Source organism: Leguminivora glycinivorella, chromosome 2, assembly GCF_023078275.1.
Source record: "Leguminivora glycinivorella isolate SPB_JAAS2020 chromosome 2, LegGlyc_1.1, whole genome shotgun sequence".
NCBI classification, from domain to species: Eukaryota; Metazoa; Arthropoda; class Insecta; order Lepidoptera; family Tortricidae; genus Leguminivora; species Leguminivora glycinivorella.
Window position 1 is genome coordinate 1,549,218 of NC_062972.1, and position 18,948 is coordinate 1,568,165.

Sequence of the window (18,948 nt, forward strand, 5' to 3'; positions counted from 1 at the left end):
TATGCCCTTTTTTTAACGATGTATGTTTGTAACGGCACTGGAGTCTCAAGTTATACTGAGAATTCACCAGTAACAATGTGCTAACCCATACTAAATTAATTTACAAGATGTAATAGTCTGTCGGTAGATGGCGCTAGACGTCACCCCAAGACGTGTGTACAAAAAGGAAAGGCATGGAAAGATTTGCGAGGTCCGGCGTGGCTTCCGTAGCTCAATTGGTAAGAGCATTGCACGGATTGCAAAAATGGTGCGGGTTCAAGTCCCGCCGGAAGCGTAAATTTTTCAATTTTTTCCTTTAATATAAAAATGTTTAGAATCGTTAGCAGACGATTCTGCTTAATAAAAATTAATTTAGTATGGATGTATGTTTGCTTTCAGACCACGGAGAGAGCACAGCAGACGCGAGGAGGACGGACCACGAGCGGCTAACCGCGGGTTCTCTCGCCACCGACGGCGAAGGTAAATATCCTACAATCTTGTCTGCTATGTCATCTTTCATTCTTGCATCGTACCTATTCCTCAGTATAGGCTACTAGACTCGTATCGAATTTAGCACATCAAGTTATTGTTTTCTGTAGTATTTGACTTAAGAAATCAATATTTATAGCTTGCGGGCATTAAAAGTGCGTGATGACTGCGTATTTTTAATTAAAGATGTGTGTATGTTTTTTTTTAATTATGGACTCCGAAAACGGTGTTGGCCAATGGAGTGACGTCACATAATTCAGATCAACTATGGAAATTAGAGGTAGTAATCTGATCTCCATAGAAGCAACCTCTATTGTATTAAAATTCATAGTGGTTGACGGGTGTGACCAAGAATCTTATATACATGGATGTTGCACGCCGAACATTACTTTGAAGCCAGAAAATTTGACCTTGAATTACGTCACGCCGGTCATGCATCTCTTTCTTTAGGGTGTCCATGATTAAGCATACATTAGGGATATCCCGCGGAATTTGACGTATTACATCTCTCGACACAGGCTTAAAACCTTTGAACCTCCGTTTTGACAATATTCTCAGCTTGATATGATATTGATATGTGTTAAAATGTCAAATATTAATATTAGCGCCATCTATCTGAGCGTACCTACCCCAAAGGTGTATCGCCATCTAGCTCACCGTACCTTTTTCTGTATGGTTTTGAGGTAAGTTTTTTTCATAGACTTTATCTGTCTATACGGAGTTACATATTTTTGTCTTTTACTAACTGACACCTGTGTTTATTAAAGCATGCAATGGAATATATATTTTAGTGTTTTGGTCATCACAATAATATTTTGGTAGTAACTACTGGGGAAACTAATCCCAGTAGCTATCAACCCCCGGTGTGGTAATTAACAATGTGGGGGAAATCCCAGTAGTTAGGACAGGTAAAAACTTGGTGGTAACTAGTGGGAATAGCCACAAAAATAAGTGAAGTATTTGTCAATGGGGAAATAATGAAATACTAGGACGTTTTAAAACAGTATCTTTATTTTTAAGCGCCGCCCCAAATCTCAAGGAAGGTGGTTCTCAATTCGTACGTATTTCAATTCTCTTCGCATGTATATATTTATCTCAATTTAATGTTTAGGCCACGATATATCCGTCGTTACTGGACTGATTTTTAAAATTTCTTTCTGTGTCATAATCTTCAGGCTTAAAGTGCAAATCTGCAAATTGTCGAACGCTCTGAAACATTTCCTTTTATCGGTACAATCGACAGCCAACAGCCAATGCTGCCTCCTTCCTTCATCTTTTGGAACACTGAAAAGTTTAATATTATTCATGTTAATTGTAAAGACATAAATTATATAAAGTTGGTATTATTATACTGTGATATGAACTATGAACATAGAAACCGTACCAAGTTGATAGATTTAGCTCCATTCAATAAGAGTAAATACCATGCAAGAAAAAAGATTGGTCACCCTAGTCGTAAAACCACACATAGCATTATTTTTCTTTAAAGGTCATATTTATCGTTCTAAACCTATTCGTGGGAATTTTGATATAATTTGAGACAATGAAACCAATATAATGATAAGAACTAACCAAGATTACAAGCAAAATAGAAGAAAATTTATTGCCAGTGAGGTTTATGAACATTTTGGTAAAATAAGTACTTACTTGTGAAATTTTACGTCGGATTTCGGTTTCCATTTACTTCCACAATGGTTCACTATGCAATACATAGCTCAGAACTTAAGTAAATCGTCGAAAAACGTTTATTTTGCAAAATAAATCTCTGAATCGGTGAATGAATTTTGACAATTCTGACATATCGGGCATATTTTTTTATTATTAGTGTTCCCATAGTACGCAGGAGGTAAATACCGGAGAAATAAGGTTTTTGATTGAGTTTTTTTTTGTATAATACAAAGAAAAGTAAGTCAATTTGATTGAAGAATGTTTTATACGTTTTTTTTATTAACTTATCTGGCAATACATCACAGTGTTGGAATGAGATAGAACATAGGAGTAAAGGTGAATGAACCTGGCTTCAACTCATTGGTCGGCACGCACTATCCAGAGATATATATAAAATTCTTGGGTGTGACGATGTGAAATATTTTTTTCTAAATATACTGACGTCATGTCATAGATATTCTATAGATTAATATGGCTGATGTTGTTTTTGCCTGATCACGTAAAAATAAACTTAAAATTTTTTTTTTGCGGGTTTTTAAGTCGTAATAAAATATGGTACTATTTTTTTTTGGTTTAATTAGACAGTAATTAATAATATAAGACATACTTTGAAAAAGGGTCAAGTAGCCTATTGAAGGTCCTGACTTCCCCTTTCCAAATATTTCCCTTTTACAATCTTTCTCCATCTGTTTATGTCTGTATTTCTTTGTGATATTGATATGTAACGGTCTCCGGTCTGTGGAGTTAAGAGAGGCGCGGATCAAGTCATGCTAACGGGCGTATAAAATCTCATCTAACATATTCCGAAACAGTAGTATGAACTTAACCAAAGAAACTGCTGAAACTGTTTTTTCTCCTTGGTTTTGGCATAAATGTCATGATCGACTGAAACTACAGGACCGAACGTTCGGTTTCAGCAAAAAGTTTCAGAAGCGCTGGTAGCCTAGTGGTAAGATCGTGCGACTTTCAATCCGGAAGTCGCGAGTCCGAACCCCGGCTCGTACCGATGAGTTTTTCGGAACATATGTGCGAAATGTCATTTGATATTTGCCAGTCGCTTTTCGGTGAAAGAAAACATCGTGAGGAAACCGGACTAATCCCAATAAGGCCTAGTTACCCTTCGGGTTGGAAGGTCAGATGGCAGTCGCTTTCGTAAAACCCAAACGCCAAATCTTGGGATTAGTTGTCAAAGCGGGGACCCCTGGCTCCCATGAGCCGTGGCAAATGCCGGGATAACGCAAGGAGGATGATGATGAGGCAAAAACACTTCAGTCGTGCTTTGCCACCGGCGAAGTGGCATATCAAAAGTGTACCAACAAACATTGACCGAACGCCTGCTTTATAATTTATCTATTATGTAAGTGGTCCTTTACAACCCGGTATAAACCAGATAACGTCAACACGGTTTAAAGTTAAATCTAGGAGCAACGGCCTCGCACTCAACTTAGTTGATAATGCAACTAGGTGAAGATACGTGGACGAGAATAGGAGAGGAATTTGGACTAAAATGTGATATTGGTTTTGATGTAATCTGCGCCATCTCGCCATCGATTTAAACGTAGTTTAGATCGATGCATCTCGCATAATAATCGTAATAGGCGGTTCATTTTTGGTGAAATAACTAAAATTTTACTTTTAAATTTTACAGTATTTATAAAAATATCCGTGAATTGTTCGAAGCGAGTGGCGATAATTAAAACACGACCGAAGGGCGTGCTTTAAATCGACACGAATTACGAATTTCCTTTTTGTCCGTGTATTGTTTGTACTACATAATTATTGCACTACATAATTACCTTTTGAAGATTTGGCTTGACAAGAAAATTAACTACTTTGCGAACTAGTGTCACATAAACAGCCTCCAAACTTTTTGACCCGGCGGGTTTTCGTTACTATTTCACGGCCCGGATTTTGACAAAATCGCAGAAATTTTATTGTTCCGAGCTAGAATGGTTATCAAAGGCAGGCAAGAACGGTCGCGTGATAAACGATATGACGTATTTTTTAAGTGCGATAAGGACGCACCGACGCGATAAAGTTTATCCACCTAGTGTGCTACGCCTGCAGGTCTAAAAGCTCCAAAAGCTTTGGGTCAAACGTTTTTCGCGAATTACACCACGATTCGCCCAGAAGCCAGGCCAGCACGTGTGTAACCTTGACGATCGATCGCGACCGGCGCCACGACGGCGGCGTGGGACTACCACCACCATATCTACCGGGGAACTGCCTAGCCAACTTCACTAGAGCTTATATCTCGACAATACGAAGCGATAGAGAGAGCTAGTAACGATATTATCATAAACGATTGTTACGCTGGCTGGGAACACTAGGCTATTTAGTTTGATGACGTCTGGAGTATTTTTTAGTTTTGGTGATCATGTTACAAACAAACGTTTGTTACAAAACTCGCCATATCTAGTGGGTAACATTAGGTGTTTGTGGTGGGTTGTAGTCGTTTGTTACGAAGCACTACCATATCTTGGGGAACCTTTTGATTTAATGATTTCTGGAGTCAATCCGGGTTCCGCTGTGATGTGAGAGGAAGTCGCCAGTTTTTCGGTCACCTGTCACGTTAGTGCGTTTTCACATTATCCGATCCGATATCGGATGTCGGACCGTTATCCCATACATTACAGGCGCCATCTTGGATTTTTTCTATTGAAATCCTTCCGACATCCGATATCGGATCGGATAATTTGAAAACGCACTTAGCCAGACGCTTCGCGATTTGTGCGAAAAATGTGCTCGCCCCCAAAATTGCATTTATGAATTTGCCCGAAGTTCAGTTTTAATCACTGAAATGCAAAAGAAACACGGCAATGTAGATTTCTGTATTGAAAAATATTACTTGTACAGTTGTAACTATTAGGTACATGATAATAGTTCGGTGAAAATTGTCGGTTTTACTGAAAAACTTTTAAAATGGGACGGAAGTGGTAGCCAAGATGACAATCATTCGTCACGTCGCTGAACAGCTGTTGACAAGAAACAAATAATCGGAATAACAAATGCAAATAAACAATGATGTGATCATGTCCATAATTACCACAGCGAAGCAACAAAAGTTCCATAGATATTTTAACAAACACAATTTAAATGGTGTTAGAAAGAGTCAAACAGGGTTAGATACAAGCTGCGTAGACAAGAGCTTAATCGTTCACGCCCTGTAGTGCATCGTAGTTGCCTGTCTTTGTCGCAATAGGTACCGAAGAACGATAGACAAGACGGTACGATTTGACTCATACGGCACTAATATGTCGGTGATCTTGAAATGGTTTCAATTTAGTAATTTTTATTCTGTAATACCCACGATTCCGATGCTTCAGTGAGCTCAAATATTTTAGAAACTAATTGTATTTCTCTCAATTCCAGAACGCGGCACATGGGACACAGAATGGTGTCGGCTAGCGTACTGGGAGCTAGCCCGGCGGGTCGGACGGCAGTTCGGCGTGCGTGTGCGTTGCGTCGACGTTTTTGGCGGCGCTGGCGCCGGTCGCGCGGGGCTATGCCTTGACGCGTTAGAGGATGCTACTAAGGCTGATCAGGTATGTCACATGTATATTGTATGGTATGAATATGGTGCTGGCTCGGAGCGATGGGCGTATTCTCTGGCTCGACACGCTGGAGGCCGTCAGTAGGCTTGTAGTTAAGTGGTGAAACCAATGGCTTCTCTTCTAGCTAGACTAAAGCTTAGATTTGCTAGGTATACATAGGTATGAAATTGATCTAATACTTCTGAAGACGCTAAGAAAGCGAAGTTGTGTCTGACAAACTTTCATGACTTGGTTAACAAATTGGCAGTATTTTCTCGAGCTTGACGGATTTCATTAAAATAGCTGCCATACATTGCGTTTATACTGGTTTATACGCACTTTATCTGTTCTATCTAATGGTGTTATATCTGAAGAATGAAGAAATTACGCAATTAAAGCACATTTGTAGCCATCTAAGGAGTAAATGGTCGCCAATTATCACATCAAGGTAATCGTTCGGGTCTTTTGAACCGGTGGCAAATGTCTGCTGGTGTCTGTAACTGACATGTAAGCACCTATAGCAGATTGGTGTCTAATTAAATAAAACTACAGTAAATCTATTAAATAGCTGGCCATCAACACAGTTTTATGGAATTGTATTCTTTCGACAATACTTTGGGTTACATGGTGGTGGTGAGTCTTCGATCGACACCCCTGCTGGGGCGTGACGTGAGTGGCCCCTTCCGCGCTGGGCGCTGTGGGAGCTGTGTCGGGGCGCGCCCCATCCTTGTGGGGCAGTCTGCCGTTGTCTTTTTGGGAAACATAACGCGAGCTCAGGGGCTTTATTGCCTCGGTCGTCAGTTTGCTTGACAGCAAGTATAGTCCGTGAGAGAATGTCTGTGCTGTGTCCAACAGTAGCACAATGAACATCTACCTATACCTTACCTATTGGCACAACCAAATAAATACTTACCCTTATTCATAAACGTTCGATAAAGTTCGTTTGTCCCTTTCCGACGTATTGTTGTGATAGAAAAGGACAAACGAACTTTATCGGCTTGATAACTTTAAAGTACGTTTATGAATAAGGGGGTTAGTAGATACTTAACTGTCAGCGTGTTTCGAAATATTAAAGTGTACCTCTTATTTTAAGTGTACACGTTTTTTCAAATGTTGGGATCTAAAACTATGCTGTAAAAACGAATATCTACGATTTTACAGTTTTAAACTCTAGACATAACGCCAGTCTACAAAATAAAGGGGCGTGTAGACTTGTAGAGTGATTCTAGTGATCCAAAGGTTATCAAGGCTCACTACGCGGAGTATTGAAATCAGTGCTAAATTTAGTTTGATAAAGATTTAGTGCCTTTTATCATAATATGTGCCCTCCTATCACTATTTACTTGTATCTAAATAAAGTGTATTTGTATATAACTGTGTGTAAAATTTATTATAAATATTCTCAGATGAAAACGAATAATTTTCCGTGCTACACTATTGGTACAATATTGGCCCATATCCGGTATAAAATTAATAATTTGGGTATATTAATTTATCTACAATTATAGGTACTTGATTTTAATATCTTTCGAAATACGATGACGTCTCATTTACATCAGCAAATTAAAATTTTAATTACATTATCTATTATAATTATAATATAACAATAGTATAATATAAAAATTTTACCTTCCAATAAAATTTGTATTATTTTGCCTGGTATATCCGAGGTCTTTATAGAGAGAGTACGTCGTAGACGTCGCATCGGACCGATAGATGGCGCCATCGTTCGTTGTAAGTCGCTCCGGCGTCTCACCGCCGCGATGTTGGTAGTCCCGTTTTTCCCCACCTGCAACACAAGGCCCCCCGCGCCCCGACTCGCCACCAGCCACCCTCATTGTTGAGGAGAAGTGCCGACGGTATATTAAGCCTACCAGGAAGGCATCACTCAGACCTCGGATATACCAGGCAAAATAATACAAATTTTATTGGAAGGTAAAATTTTTATATTATTTGTGCCGTTTGTATATCCGAGGTCTTTATAGAGACCTGTTTATTATCTCCTGGTGGCGAGTCAGCTGGCGCGCAAGCCTTTGGTAGCCCTATTGGCATAGCATAGAAGAATAAGTGAATCAGTTGAACCGATTTGACAGATGTATCAGTCGAAATAGCCTTCGATCCGCGAATATCTCGGTGCCAGAAACGCATAAAGAGATTTTCGTGATGACGTTTAGCTTTAGTCAGCGAATAGTTAGAGAAATGACATTATTATACATCGCAGATCAAAACAAAAAAAAAAAAAAGATGTAGGCGAGGCTGACTTGAACAAGATACAAAAACCTTAGATACACTATTATTATTAACAGACACGTTATTTTATCAGGTTATAAACCCAATTTCAGACACAAAGTGTGGAAATTAACTGTAAAAGTAGTGTAACTATCTGTACTGTAGCAGGGTAACGTAATTGATACTGCTTTTGTCAACCCTTCGTAAAAATTATCTAAATCAATATTAGCTTTGATATGACTATTTAAAGTCCAACGTCTTACGTCCATATCAAACACAGAAAAAGGTCATCACTCACGTGCCCAAGGGCTATTTGTTACAATACTGGTATTTTCGATCAGACTATTTCGCGTCAAGCGAGCGCGGTTGCAAGCGAGACTCCTGAACTCTGAACTCTTTTTAGTGAGGGCATTTGAGGATACCGATCGCTCGGTAAGACTAGCCTAGAAGATGAAAAGTACGAGCGCTGTCGATTGCTACTACACTGGACGGAGGTATCAGTCGATTTCTTTAAGTCAGTCATTGACTCTTAGGGTAATCCATTACCTAATCCAAAACCCGATGCGACGGATTTCTACTTCGTGCAATGAAGGTCGACAGAGTAGACTGAGAGGTGGAGACGTCAGTGTCGCATCGCTGGTGGTTGCTGAACACGTCGTGGTAGCAGGTCAAGGGGTGAATTTAACACCGCCACACATGCGCGCTTTAAGAGCGTAGGCGGAGCGCAATAATGGCGGTGCACCGCACTAACGCTGGCGTTGCGCCCAGTGGGCGCTAGCGGGAACTAACGAGCGCGGATTGCGAGCGCAACGCGCGCGGGACGCAAGCGGAATGCGCGCGCATTCAGCGCGCTGATAGCGAAGCGGAATGCGCTTTATGTGTGGCGGAGGCTTAATACGTACCGTTGTACGGCGTAATGCAGGGCTCTCGCAGACGAAGAGGTACGATGACGGGCGAAGCAGAAGAAGGCGAGGTCACCGAAGGTCACTTACTTGGCTCCCAGGGGGTGCATACTGACCTCGTACGACAGTCTGTTGGAGTCAGCAGTTACTGTCGTAGTTACTCGTAACAGAAGAGATGTAGTCCTGCCATCGTACAGCATAACATAACATACAACTGAACTGTGCATAGCATATAGTGCTATGCGAACCTTAAGCCGGCTGCATGTCACTTCAGTCGCCAGCGCCACCGCCTGTTGAAGATTATTCTCCATCGGAAGAGCTTTACTTCGTACAATGTTCCGATTATTGAAGGTCTTATCGGGCTGCAGATGCAAGCAAAACAGGGGCGATTGGCCTACAGCTATCGGCAGCTGTACGAGGTAATGCTGGAAACTGCAGCGGTGCAACCTTCCTCTGTAGACCACGAAAGTTGTGAAATTTATGAAATCAGGTTCTACGATCGAATCAAGCACTATATTAATTGAGTATAGTCGAGCCAGATGATAACTACTGAAGTACTCCTGAGTTCCTGGCCCCTTTCGCTTTGAGCTGGAATCTGAAGTTCACTAAGGCGAAGCAGGTTTATTTTTCCCAATTTGTTTATTAGAGGCTCGGCGAATAAGTTAATCTCTCGAATGGACAGGGGGCGCCACAAGCCTCCGGGAAATCGTCGTGTACTTGGAACCCCCGCGGCCAGATTGCCGATCGGTTTTGGTGTCCGCCCGGTAAACAGACGCACGCTCAGGATGCAGGACGCTGGCTCGAATTCAGATCTGGACATTCTGAAAGGGATTTTTTTTTTTAATTCCGCAAACCTTTACGATGTCTTTGACCTACACAATGAGCGATGTACAGGAATCACAGGGTCTTCTCGCGAGGCGCCTCTCCGATTAGATAGCTCGCGAACATCGTCAGGACACCCTCGCAGCAGTGCGGCTCCTCGTCCGGTTATTGACGTCTTACCTCGTTCAACTATGGGTCTCCAAACCACGTTAGGACGTAGCATCTTAAGAATTTATCTGTTCTCACTTCGGCGACGGAGGAGTCCTTGGTCAAAATAGAGTGTAAATACAGTCGTACTTCGCGGGAACTGGAAAGAGAAGAGTGGATACCATAGTGTACGGGATGTCAGCTGTAGTATCAGCCTGGTCAGCAATAGAGTCTGCAACGATACCGTAGCAGACGGAGCCTGGATAGTCGTGGTCGTGGCACCATTGTAGGGGAAGACAGTGTTCGCGGTGAGCGTGACATCTTAGGCGCGACGGGCGTTATCAGCGTGGCGGCTAGCAGCACCAAGGGCCCACATCAGCAATCTTACCAGCTTGTCACTGCAGCAGACGCTGTTATGTTCGGCGGTGAGATTGAGACGGCCGTCGTCAGCTCGAAAGGCGTCTCGATGCCCTGTCGCGTCGCGCAGTATCGTGCTCGGTGGCCCTCTCGAGGTCGCCGCCGTCAGCGCGGGAGGCACCGGCGCCAGCGTGGCAGTCAGCTACATCGGTGAACAGCATCAACAGAGTTCGCGGCGTCGTCACGGCAAACGCGGCAGGAAAATTAGCGACGCCTTCGCGGCAGCCGCAGTATTGCGCTCGGTGGCGCGATGAAGGTCGCCGCGTCTGCAATCTTACCTCGTGCGATCGAGGCGACATCAAGGCGCCAGCATGAGCGTGTCGGCCGACGACACCGGTGGAAAACTTCAAGTAGCTTGCGGCGTTGTCACGGCAGACGCAGCAGAAGGATTGCGACGCCTGTGCAGCGGTTAACAGTATTACGCTCCGCATCACCACTGAGGCGCCAGCATAAGCGTGGCGGCCAGCAATACTGGTGGACAGCTTCGGCAGGGTCGCGTCTCGCGTCGTTGTCACGGCATATGAACGCTCTACATCACCATCGAGGCGCCAGCATAAGCGTGGCGGCCAGCGATACTGGTGGACAGCTTCAGCAGGATCGCGGCGTTGTCACGGCAGATGAGCTCGCTGCATCACCATCGAGGCGCCAGCATAAGCGTGGCGGCCAGCGATACTGGTGGACAGCTACAGCAGGTGGACAGTCAGCAGGATCGCGGCGTTGTCACGGCAGACGAACGCTCTGCATCACCATCGAGGCGCCAGCATAAGCGTGGCGGCCAGCGATATTGGTGGACAGCTTCAGCAGGCTCGCGGCGTTGTCAAGGCAGACGCACGCTCTGCATCACCATCGAGGCGCCAGCATAAGCGTGGCGGCCAGCGATACTGGTGGACAGCTTCAGCAGGATCGCGGCGTTGTCACGGCAGACGAACGCTCTGCATCGTCACCATCGAGGCGCCAGCATAAGCGTGGCGGCCAGCGATACTGGTGGACAGCTTCAGCAGGATCGCGGCGTTGTCACGGCAGACGAACGCTCTGCATCACCATCGAGGCGCCAGCATAAGCGTGGCGGCCAGCGATACTGGTGGACAGCTTCAGCAGGATCGCGGCGTTGTCACGGCAGACGAACGCTCTGCATCACCATCGAGGCGCCAGCATAAGCGTGGCGGCCAGCGATACTGGTGGACAGCTTCAGCAGGATCGCGGCGTTGTCACGGCGGACGAACGCTCTGCATCACCATCGAGGCGCCAGCATAAGCGTGGCGGCCAGCGATACTGGTGGACAGCTTCAGCAGGCTCGCGGCGTTGTGGCGGGGGCAGAAGGTAGCCGCGCTGGTAGCCTGCGTATTGACGACTGATCACTAACGGCACGGCGCTCGCGTCGGGGCAGCAGCAGACATACTTACAGCGTCGCACGCGACGCCTATGCGGCGGCCACAACGTTGTTCGGCGGCACCGCAGAGATGGCCATCGTTAACGAGGAGGCAACTTCTACGCAACCTCGGCGGCGCCGACGCGGCGGACAACACTGCCGCGGTCAGCGGCGCTATCGCAGCGCTACAGTAAGTTTCGGCGCCGACACGTGGCTTGGGGCCTCCGCACCGAATCGGAAACCGAACATATTCTTTCTAAAATAATATGAATCTGCTCACCCATTCGTCGGAGAAATTCAAACCTCCTTGAAGCGCGGTATTCCTCCACCGCGCCCGCCGCCGCCGCCGCCGCAGCCCGCAGGTCGCGCAGCACGCGGTCGCGAAGCACGTGGTCCCCGGAGCACGTGGTCCCCGGCGGAGCAACTTACCTACGTTACCGCTTATATTCTCGCGCGAAACTTTTAATACGCGGATAACACTTCCTACTTTAGTCTCGGAAATGCGAATAGTTTAAAAAGAAAACTGATTAACGGTAACGATTTTTGCAGCATGGAACTTTCTTACAAAAAAGTGGGTAGAATCATAAAGCACCGCTCGTTCATTTCTATAGTGAGAACCCCGAAAGACGAATAATGATCGCTAGCGAGGCATAATATATCTCATTATTCAAGACGAACGAGCGCAAATTAAAAGGGAAGAAAGAATTGACGGATGAAATTGAAAAATTTCATAATTCCGAAACGTTATAAGCCACTTTTTAAATAAAAACACGAATAACTCTGGTTTGACCAGAAATAACAAGGAAATAGAAACTAAAAGATTAATTTCGAGACACCATGCTGTAAAAATGTTCGAACGGAATACGCGACAACCGGTCACTTCGGCGTTCGACGAAACAATGAGGGTGGCTGGTGGCGAGTCGGGGCGCGGGGGGCCTTGTGTTGCAGGTGGGGAAAAACGGGACTACCAACATCGCGGCGGTGAGACGCCGGAGCGACTTACAACGAACGATGGCGCCATCTATCGGTCCGATGCGACGTCTACGACGTACTCTCTCTATAAAGACCTCGGATATACAAACGGCACAAATAATAACCAATTAATCACATTAGCAATATTGATTTGGTAGCTACTTAAAATGACACACAATTAGCGTACTTAATTAGGTTCAATAATTAAAATTAAATTATAGATTTACTCGCACAGACGTAGTAGGAACGGTAAACATTTAATTTAATGACCTTAATGCTTAGACTCCGATTTCACTATAAGTACTATGACATAGTTCTACAGTGGCCTAGGGTTCCAATTGGTTGACTGTATAGTCGTCACCATCAGATAGGCGTTAAGAAGGCCCCTTTCCGCTCAGATAAATCTGATGGCGACTGTACAACCTAAAAGACAGTCTTCGTTTTTAGGTTTTTAACTAACGAGTGATATTTATTTGGTTTCAGGTGAAGAAGATCCGATCAAAGATCGGTCTGGGCGTGACTCTCTCCCTGGAGTCCGACGGCGTGTGGCTGTACAACCGCAGTCAGCAGCCCGTGTTCTGCAGCTCGCCAGCGCTGGACGCAGCCGCAGCGCGGGCCCTGCTCGTGTGGCGGGTCCCTCCAGGGCACTGCCTGCGAGTGTTCGACCCCGCCGCGCCGCCCCCCGCGGTCTCGCTCCCCCACGTGGGCCCGGTGGACCCGCGCTCCGTCCGCATCTCCTTCGCCAAGGGCTGGGGCCCCAAGTACTCCCGCCGTGACGTCACGGCCTGCCCCTGCTGGCTCGAAGTACTCCTCGCGCCCCCCAGCTGACCCTAGTGCTTGTATAAACGTTTATGAACTTAACCAATTATTTATGTGATGTTAAAATTTAAACAGGTTTATGTGGGAGGCCTTATAACCAGTGATTTTAATGAATTTATTGTGTGAATGTGTTCTCACGGGAGACGCGGGACGATAGAAGAGCCACGTTTCATAGCCATTACTACATTGTTTCACTTCATGTCATTACCATAGTCACTTTGAGTCATTACCGTGTCGCGCCATTTTCTCGTGAAGTAACTCGCTGAAATTGGAGAAGCCAATTTTTTGTGGAGTGCGTCTTATTGCCTCTATCGGTTGTTGCGTTTTCTGTGAGCAGTGCTTTGTATCACATGTTTGCATCTACGAATATATCAGTGATAATTTGACTTTAGTAACTTGGCCAGAACAAATATCTTGGCCAGAACAAGTTGTAGGCAACTTGACATTTTTAACTTGTGTGTATGAAATGCATTTCAGTTATGTACTGTCTCGATTTTCCTGTTTTTAAGAACACGATAACATCGTCGTCACGACACGAGATACTGTCGTTGATCGCGTTGAGCTGATATATTTGTAGACGCAGGTGAATACGTGGCACTTTTGAAAGTCATGATATTTATGAGGCCTTACTGTCAACGCTGTGTGCACCATGTATAGTCACCTATACAATTGTAAGGATTGTATTATGTATAGCACTCGACTTAAGACAACGCGAGACTGTAAATAATAAATTAATACTTACAATTATGTACTATAAATATGTAATTAAACTATTTATATTTTAAAATATGCCTTACCTTAGATTGTACAATTATTTAAGAGTTAGTGTATAAAGTTCTTTTTGTACAGTAATTGACACTTATGTATTGCGAGATAGTTTGTTTAAAAATGTGAAGGCTGTGTAAGCATTTTGCGGCCTCGAGCCGAGAGACACCGGGAACCATGGCGATGTCACTGAACCGCGCTGGCATTCCTGTCAACCGACGTGACACTACTCTTAATCTACGAAGATCTGCCAATTTTATAATAAAATGATTTAAAATAGATAGGTAATGTCTACGGAATAAACATTGTGCCTTGCGTTGTATTCAAGTACCTATAAATCCAAAATTTAAGTAGGATACTACTGTCAATTTCACTGGCCTATAAAGTTAAGTCTTTACATAGTTATACAAATGTTTGAATGGAAAAGCTCGAATTTAAGGGTAAAATATATACATAACACGCTTTAGGACCGAGTGAGTCGATGACAATAAGGTTTATCTAGTCTTTAAAGGTCTTGCTTCGTCGTCCGCCTGCCGTCTCGGCCAAGGTGCCCGTTCTGGGTACGCCACTGTTACCACCGTTACCGTTCCATGATGACGGTAATGATACCGATTTAACGATTGATTATTGTAATTCATTTTGAAATGTCTTTGTGCAAGATGAAAATGATTTCAATGTTTACAGTTTAGTATTCTAACAATTCATACGATGCATTTTGGTCGATTCGGTAGAGAGAAGTTTTTTTACGTAGATGTAAATTACAAGTATCCGGTCCATTAACAAAAAAAAACGTATTTTTCAATACATACCTACTTTTTTGCCAAGTTTTCTTTTTTTAAAGTTGCAATTTGTCCACTGAATTAAAACTGAGCGGCTACTTGTAAACATTGTTGCGAATTCCATATTTTTTAAAAAATAGCACTGCTCAATATGAATTGTTTCATCCTGAACCAATACGCTACCACATCTAAGTTATTTACACATACTTAACTAAATTTTTATTGACCAAAATAAAATCTTGAAATTATGTACTAATGACCAATATTTATCTTTAAAATAGTTAAATCATTTTTTTGTCAAACATGAATTGTTAAAGGGTTTAATTTACTTAAATAACTTTTTTAATATTTTTCAATAGTTTTACGAAATGCAATAGTCGTTTTAAAATACTATTTATAATGGTAATGATGCCAGTAATAGGTAATGAGCCATGGAAATGTCAGTCTCCATATAAATTATGTGCCTATCTAGAACGCTTTTTTACGCGGTCACAAAATGTTTTGAAGCATAATGTCGATTTAGGGTCGTCACATCTATCAGCATCGATCCACACTGTATACAATGAGAAATCGCTCTTTAGTATGAACATGCCTGACGCATGCCTCCAGATTTCCAATGCGTAAGCATTTTCATACCAAAGAGGATCGAGTATTATAGAGAGTTACTGTCGAAGTACAATATGTAATCACAGTGCATAGACTGCCATCTCTTGACACAGGCTTAGAACTTTTGAACCTCAGTTTTGACAATTTGGCCCATATTCTTAGCTTGATATGTGTTAAAATGTCAAATATTAATATTAGCGCCATCTAGCTGAGCGTACCCCAAAAGGTGTAATGCCATCTAGGCCACCGTACCTTTTTCAGTATGGTACTGAGGTACGTTTTTTTCTTAGACCTTATCTGTCTATACGGAGTTATATATGTCTTTGCTCATACTAACGAGCGATTTCTCATACATAAAATGCGGCTCGATGCTTATAGATGTAACTTAACCCTTAAAAGACAGGGATACACATTCTATCAGTTCTATCACACGTGTCGTCAGCGACGTCGTGGGGTAGGATGGGCATTTTCAGAATTTGGATCAAGCGTGGATCCAGCTTCGTGCCCAGGGGGGGGGGGGTCACGTGGTAAAGGCCCGCCCAGGGAGGGGGGGGCACGTGGTCTATTTGTATGGCCAACTTAGGCTCCAGGGGGGTCATGACCCCCATGACCCCCCCCCCTGGATCCGCGCATGATTTGGATCGCCCAATTAGCGTAAGTTGTTAACAAAAATTAACTCGCTGTCAGTTTTGTGACGCCAATGATGCATAAAATCTATCTAAAAATTTACTTTTTTTCACATTCTGAATGTAGATTATCGCTTAAAGATTAAAGATTAATTTAATTAACACAAAAAAATATATTTTTATTGTAATTTCATGCTTAATTATCGTTACAAAACTGACAGGGTATCCCTGGCTTAACAATAGGACCGAACGTTCTTGATTGAACATGTTGATATTGTGCTGTTTAGTCATTGCATTAGACTGATGTACGCCTTAACAAATACACGTATTTTTAAACAATGTATACCGTCTAAGATAAGTCTGCACTGATTTGAAAATACCGATCAAGTACAGACTTAATTTAAATGGACTGAAGTCCTCGCACAAAGTGCACGGGGCTACATTACTTAAAAATATGTTGATAATAAAAAATAATAATATAAATTTTAAATAATGTAGATAGGTAGTAATTGTTATCCCTGATTAAGTTGTGAGCGCCTGAGATCAAAATGGAATAAAATAAAAGAACAGATTATTTTTAAACTTGACTTTTCTTTACTTTTAGCCCTAACCTAGACATTACGCTTACAAAATACTATATAGAATAAATATATTTACAAAATGGAATGAAAAAATATAGGAATGACAAGATTTCTTAGACACATAAATATTTACACAAATTTGATATACCTATCACACATTATCACAAACCTAGGCTAAATACGAGTAGGTACTACAAATACCTAACAAAATACACAGAACACAAACTAGAAATTTCAGGCAGTAAGTACTTGACCCTATTTTTAACCGACTTCAAAAAAGGAGGAGGTTCTCAATTCGACTGAATGTTTTTTTTTATATCCATAATACTAAAACAGTTTTTATATCCATAATACTAAAATAGTGAACACTAGGCCGAAATAATACAAAATTGGTACAAAAATTGGTTAGGTAGTCAATAAACCTGTATTTAGTTTCGATGATATAGTAAAGCCTTATGTAGATACATTTTCATTCCAGTTTCTTCAACGTTGTATTTGGCATGAGGAAACAAGCGACACCACAAACTGAAAAAAGAAGTTTTAAGTTTTAAAATGGGTACTAAATATATGACTAATTGGCTAAGATGACCTTTTTACCGCCATACTTGCCGGCGTATCATGATGCCAATTTTATCACTTATCCACGTGGATAAGACATCTGTCACTCTCACACTGACATACTTGCTAAAGCGTGATAGCGTGACGGATGCTTTATCCACGTGGATAAGTGATAAAATTGGAAGCATGATACGCCGGCTGGGTATGCAATACATAGGTAGGTAGGTACTGACTGCCACGTAATATACATAGCAAAGAGGATCGAGTATTATAGAGAGTTACTGTCAAAGTAAAATGTGTAATCACAGTGCACAGACTGCCATCTCTCGACACAAGCTTAAAACTTTTGAACCTCAGTTTTGACAATATGGCCCATATTATTAGCATGATTATTAGCTTGATATGTGTTAAAATGTCAAATATTAATAAATTAGCGCCATCTAGCCGAGCGTTCCCCAAAGGTGTATCGCGATCTAGGTCACCGTACCTTTTTCTGTATGGTTTTGAGGTACGTTTTTTTCTTAGACTTTATCTGTCTATACATAGGCATGAAAATGTCACGCACCAATATCGCGTTTATAGTAAACTAGCTTGTGCCCGCGGCTTCGTTTGCGTTAGAAAGAGACAAAATGTAGCCTATGTCACTTTCCATCCCTTCAATTATCTCCACTTAAAGAATCACGTCAATTCGTCGCTCCGTTTTGCCGTGAAAGAAGGACAAACAAACAGACATAATACACTTTACCATTTATATTTAACTAGCGACCCGCCCCGGCTTTGCACGGGTACTATACCTACATGTAAACCTTCCTCTACAATCACTCTATCTATTAAAAAAAACCGCATCAAAATCCGTTGCGTAGTTTTAAAGATTTAAGCATACATAGGGACATAGGGACAGAGAAAGCGACTTAGTTTTATACTATGTAGTGATATAAAACTTCATTGAAAGTTCGAAGGTGCCCTTATAACACTGATAAATAATTTTCTCCCATCCCATTTTTATATCACAGTTGCAAAAAATTATCCTACCCCTATACTACCAAGATTAAACTTAGGATAAAGAATAGTGCCATCTATCGTATTTCTTTTGAACTCACTGTTCTTTAGTAAGCATACAGGAAGACGTCGAACTTAATAGTTTGTTACAAATCAAATCATACCCTATTATAGTGAGGTAAGGAACAAAATATTACAACGTAATGTTTAGAGGGAATGCTAGATGTCGCTGCTCATGAAAATGGTTATTAAACGGGGAATCCCTGACATTCTAATGTTAGCAAGTTGAAATATGTAATACAGACTACTCCAAGGATTGCGATTATTGGCAATTAATTATGTTGCGAAAAAGGACGTGTCCTCGAATACAAATAGGTATAAGGATAATATTTTTTTCGGTGTGTTGGAATTTATTATTGGACCTAACCCTGGGATACTCGATATACAATAAGGGTCACTGGCACCACCGAAAATGGAGGGTTAACCCGAGATTAACCCACCTCTTTTATATGGAATTTGACAGTTGACAGCCCACTAACCTTGAGTTAAGCGGGTGGTGCAAATGGCCCTAACCGAATCATCAACCCCTATGCGACACTGACAGAAAACTGGCCCAACTTATACTTTTTCTATATCCCCCAAAGTGTGTTAATAATATGAAAAAAAAAAAGACAGAATCACAAATACT

At 42.4% G+C, this 18,948-nt stretch overlaps 2 protein-coding genes across 2 annotated transcripts in view; one reads left to right on the forward strand and one right to left on the reverse strand.

Moving 5' to 3' along the window:
* Positions 1–14,913, forward strand: part of LOC125241078 (mothers against decapentaplegic homolog 6) — a 48,930-nt gene extending 34,017 nt beyond the window's left edge. Inside the window, exons 3-5 of the mRNA XM_048149391.1 lie at positions 379–459; positions 5,509–5,681; positions 13,011–14,913. Of these exons, the coding sequence (XP_048005348.1) occupies positions 379–459; positions 5,509–5,681; positions 13,011–13,355 (599 nt within the window). The 3' untranslated portion in view covers positions 13,356–14,913. The remainder of the gene's footprint in view (positions 1–378; positions 460–5,508; positions 5,682–13,010) is intronic.
* Positions 14,914–16,699: 1,786 nt separating this feature from the next.
* The window catches only part of LOC125236011 (synaptic vesicle glycoprotein 2C-like), a 31,524-nt gene continuing 29,275 nt past the window's right edge, over positions 16,700–18,948 (reverse strand). Inside the window, 1 exon segment of the mRNA XM_048142696.1 lies at positions 16,700–17,228. Coding sequence (XP_047998653.1) covers positions 17,173–17,228 — 56 coding nt within the window. The 3' untranslated portion in view covers positions 16,700–17,172.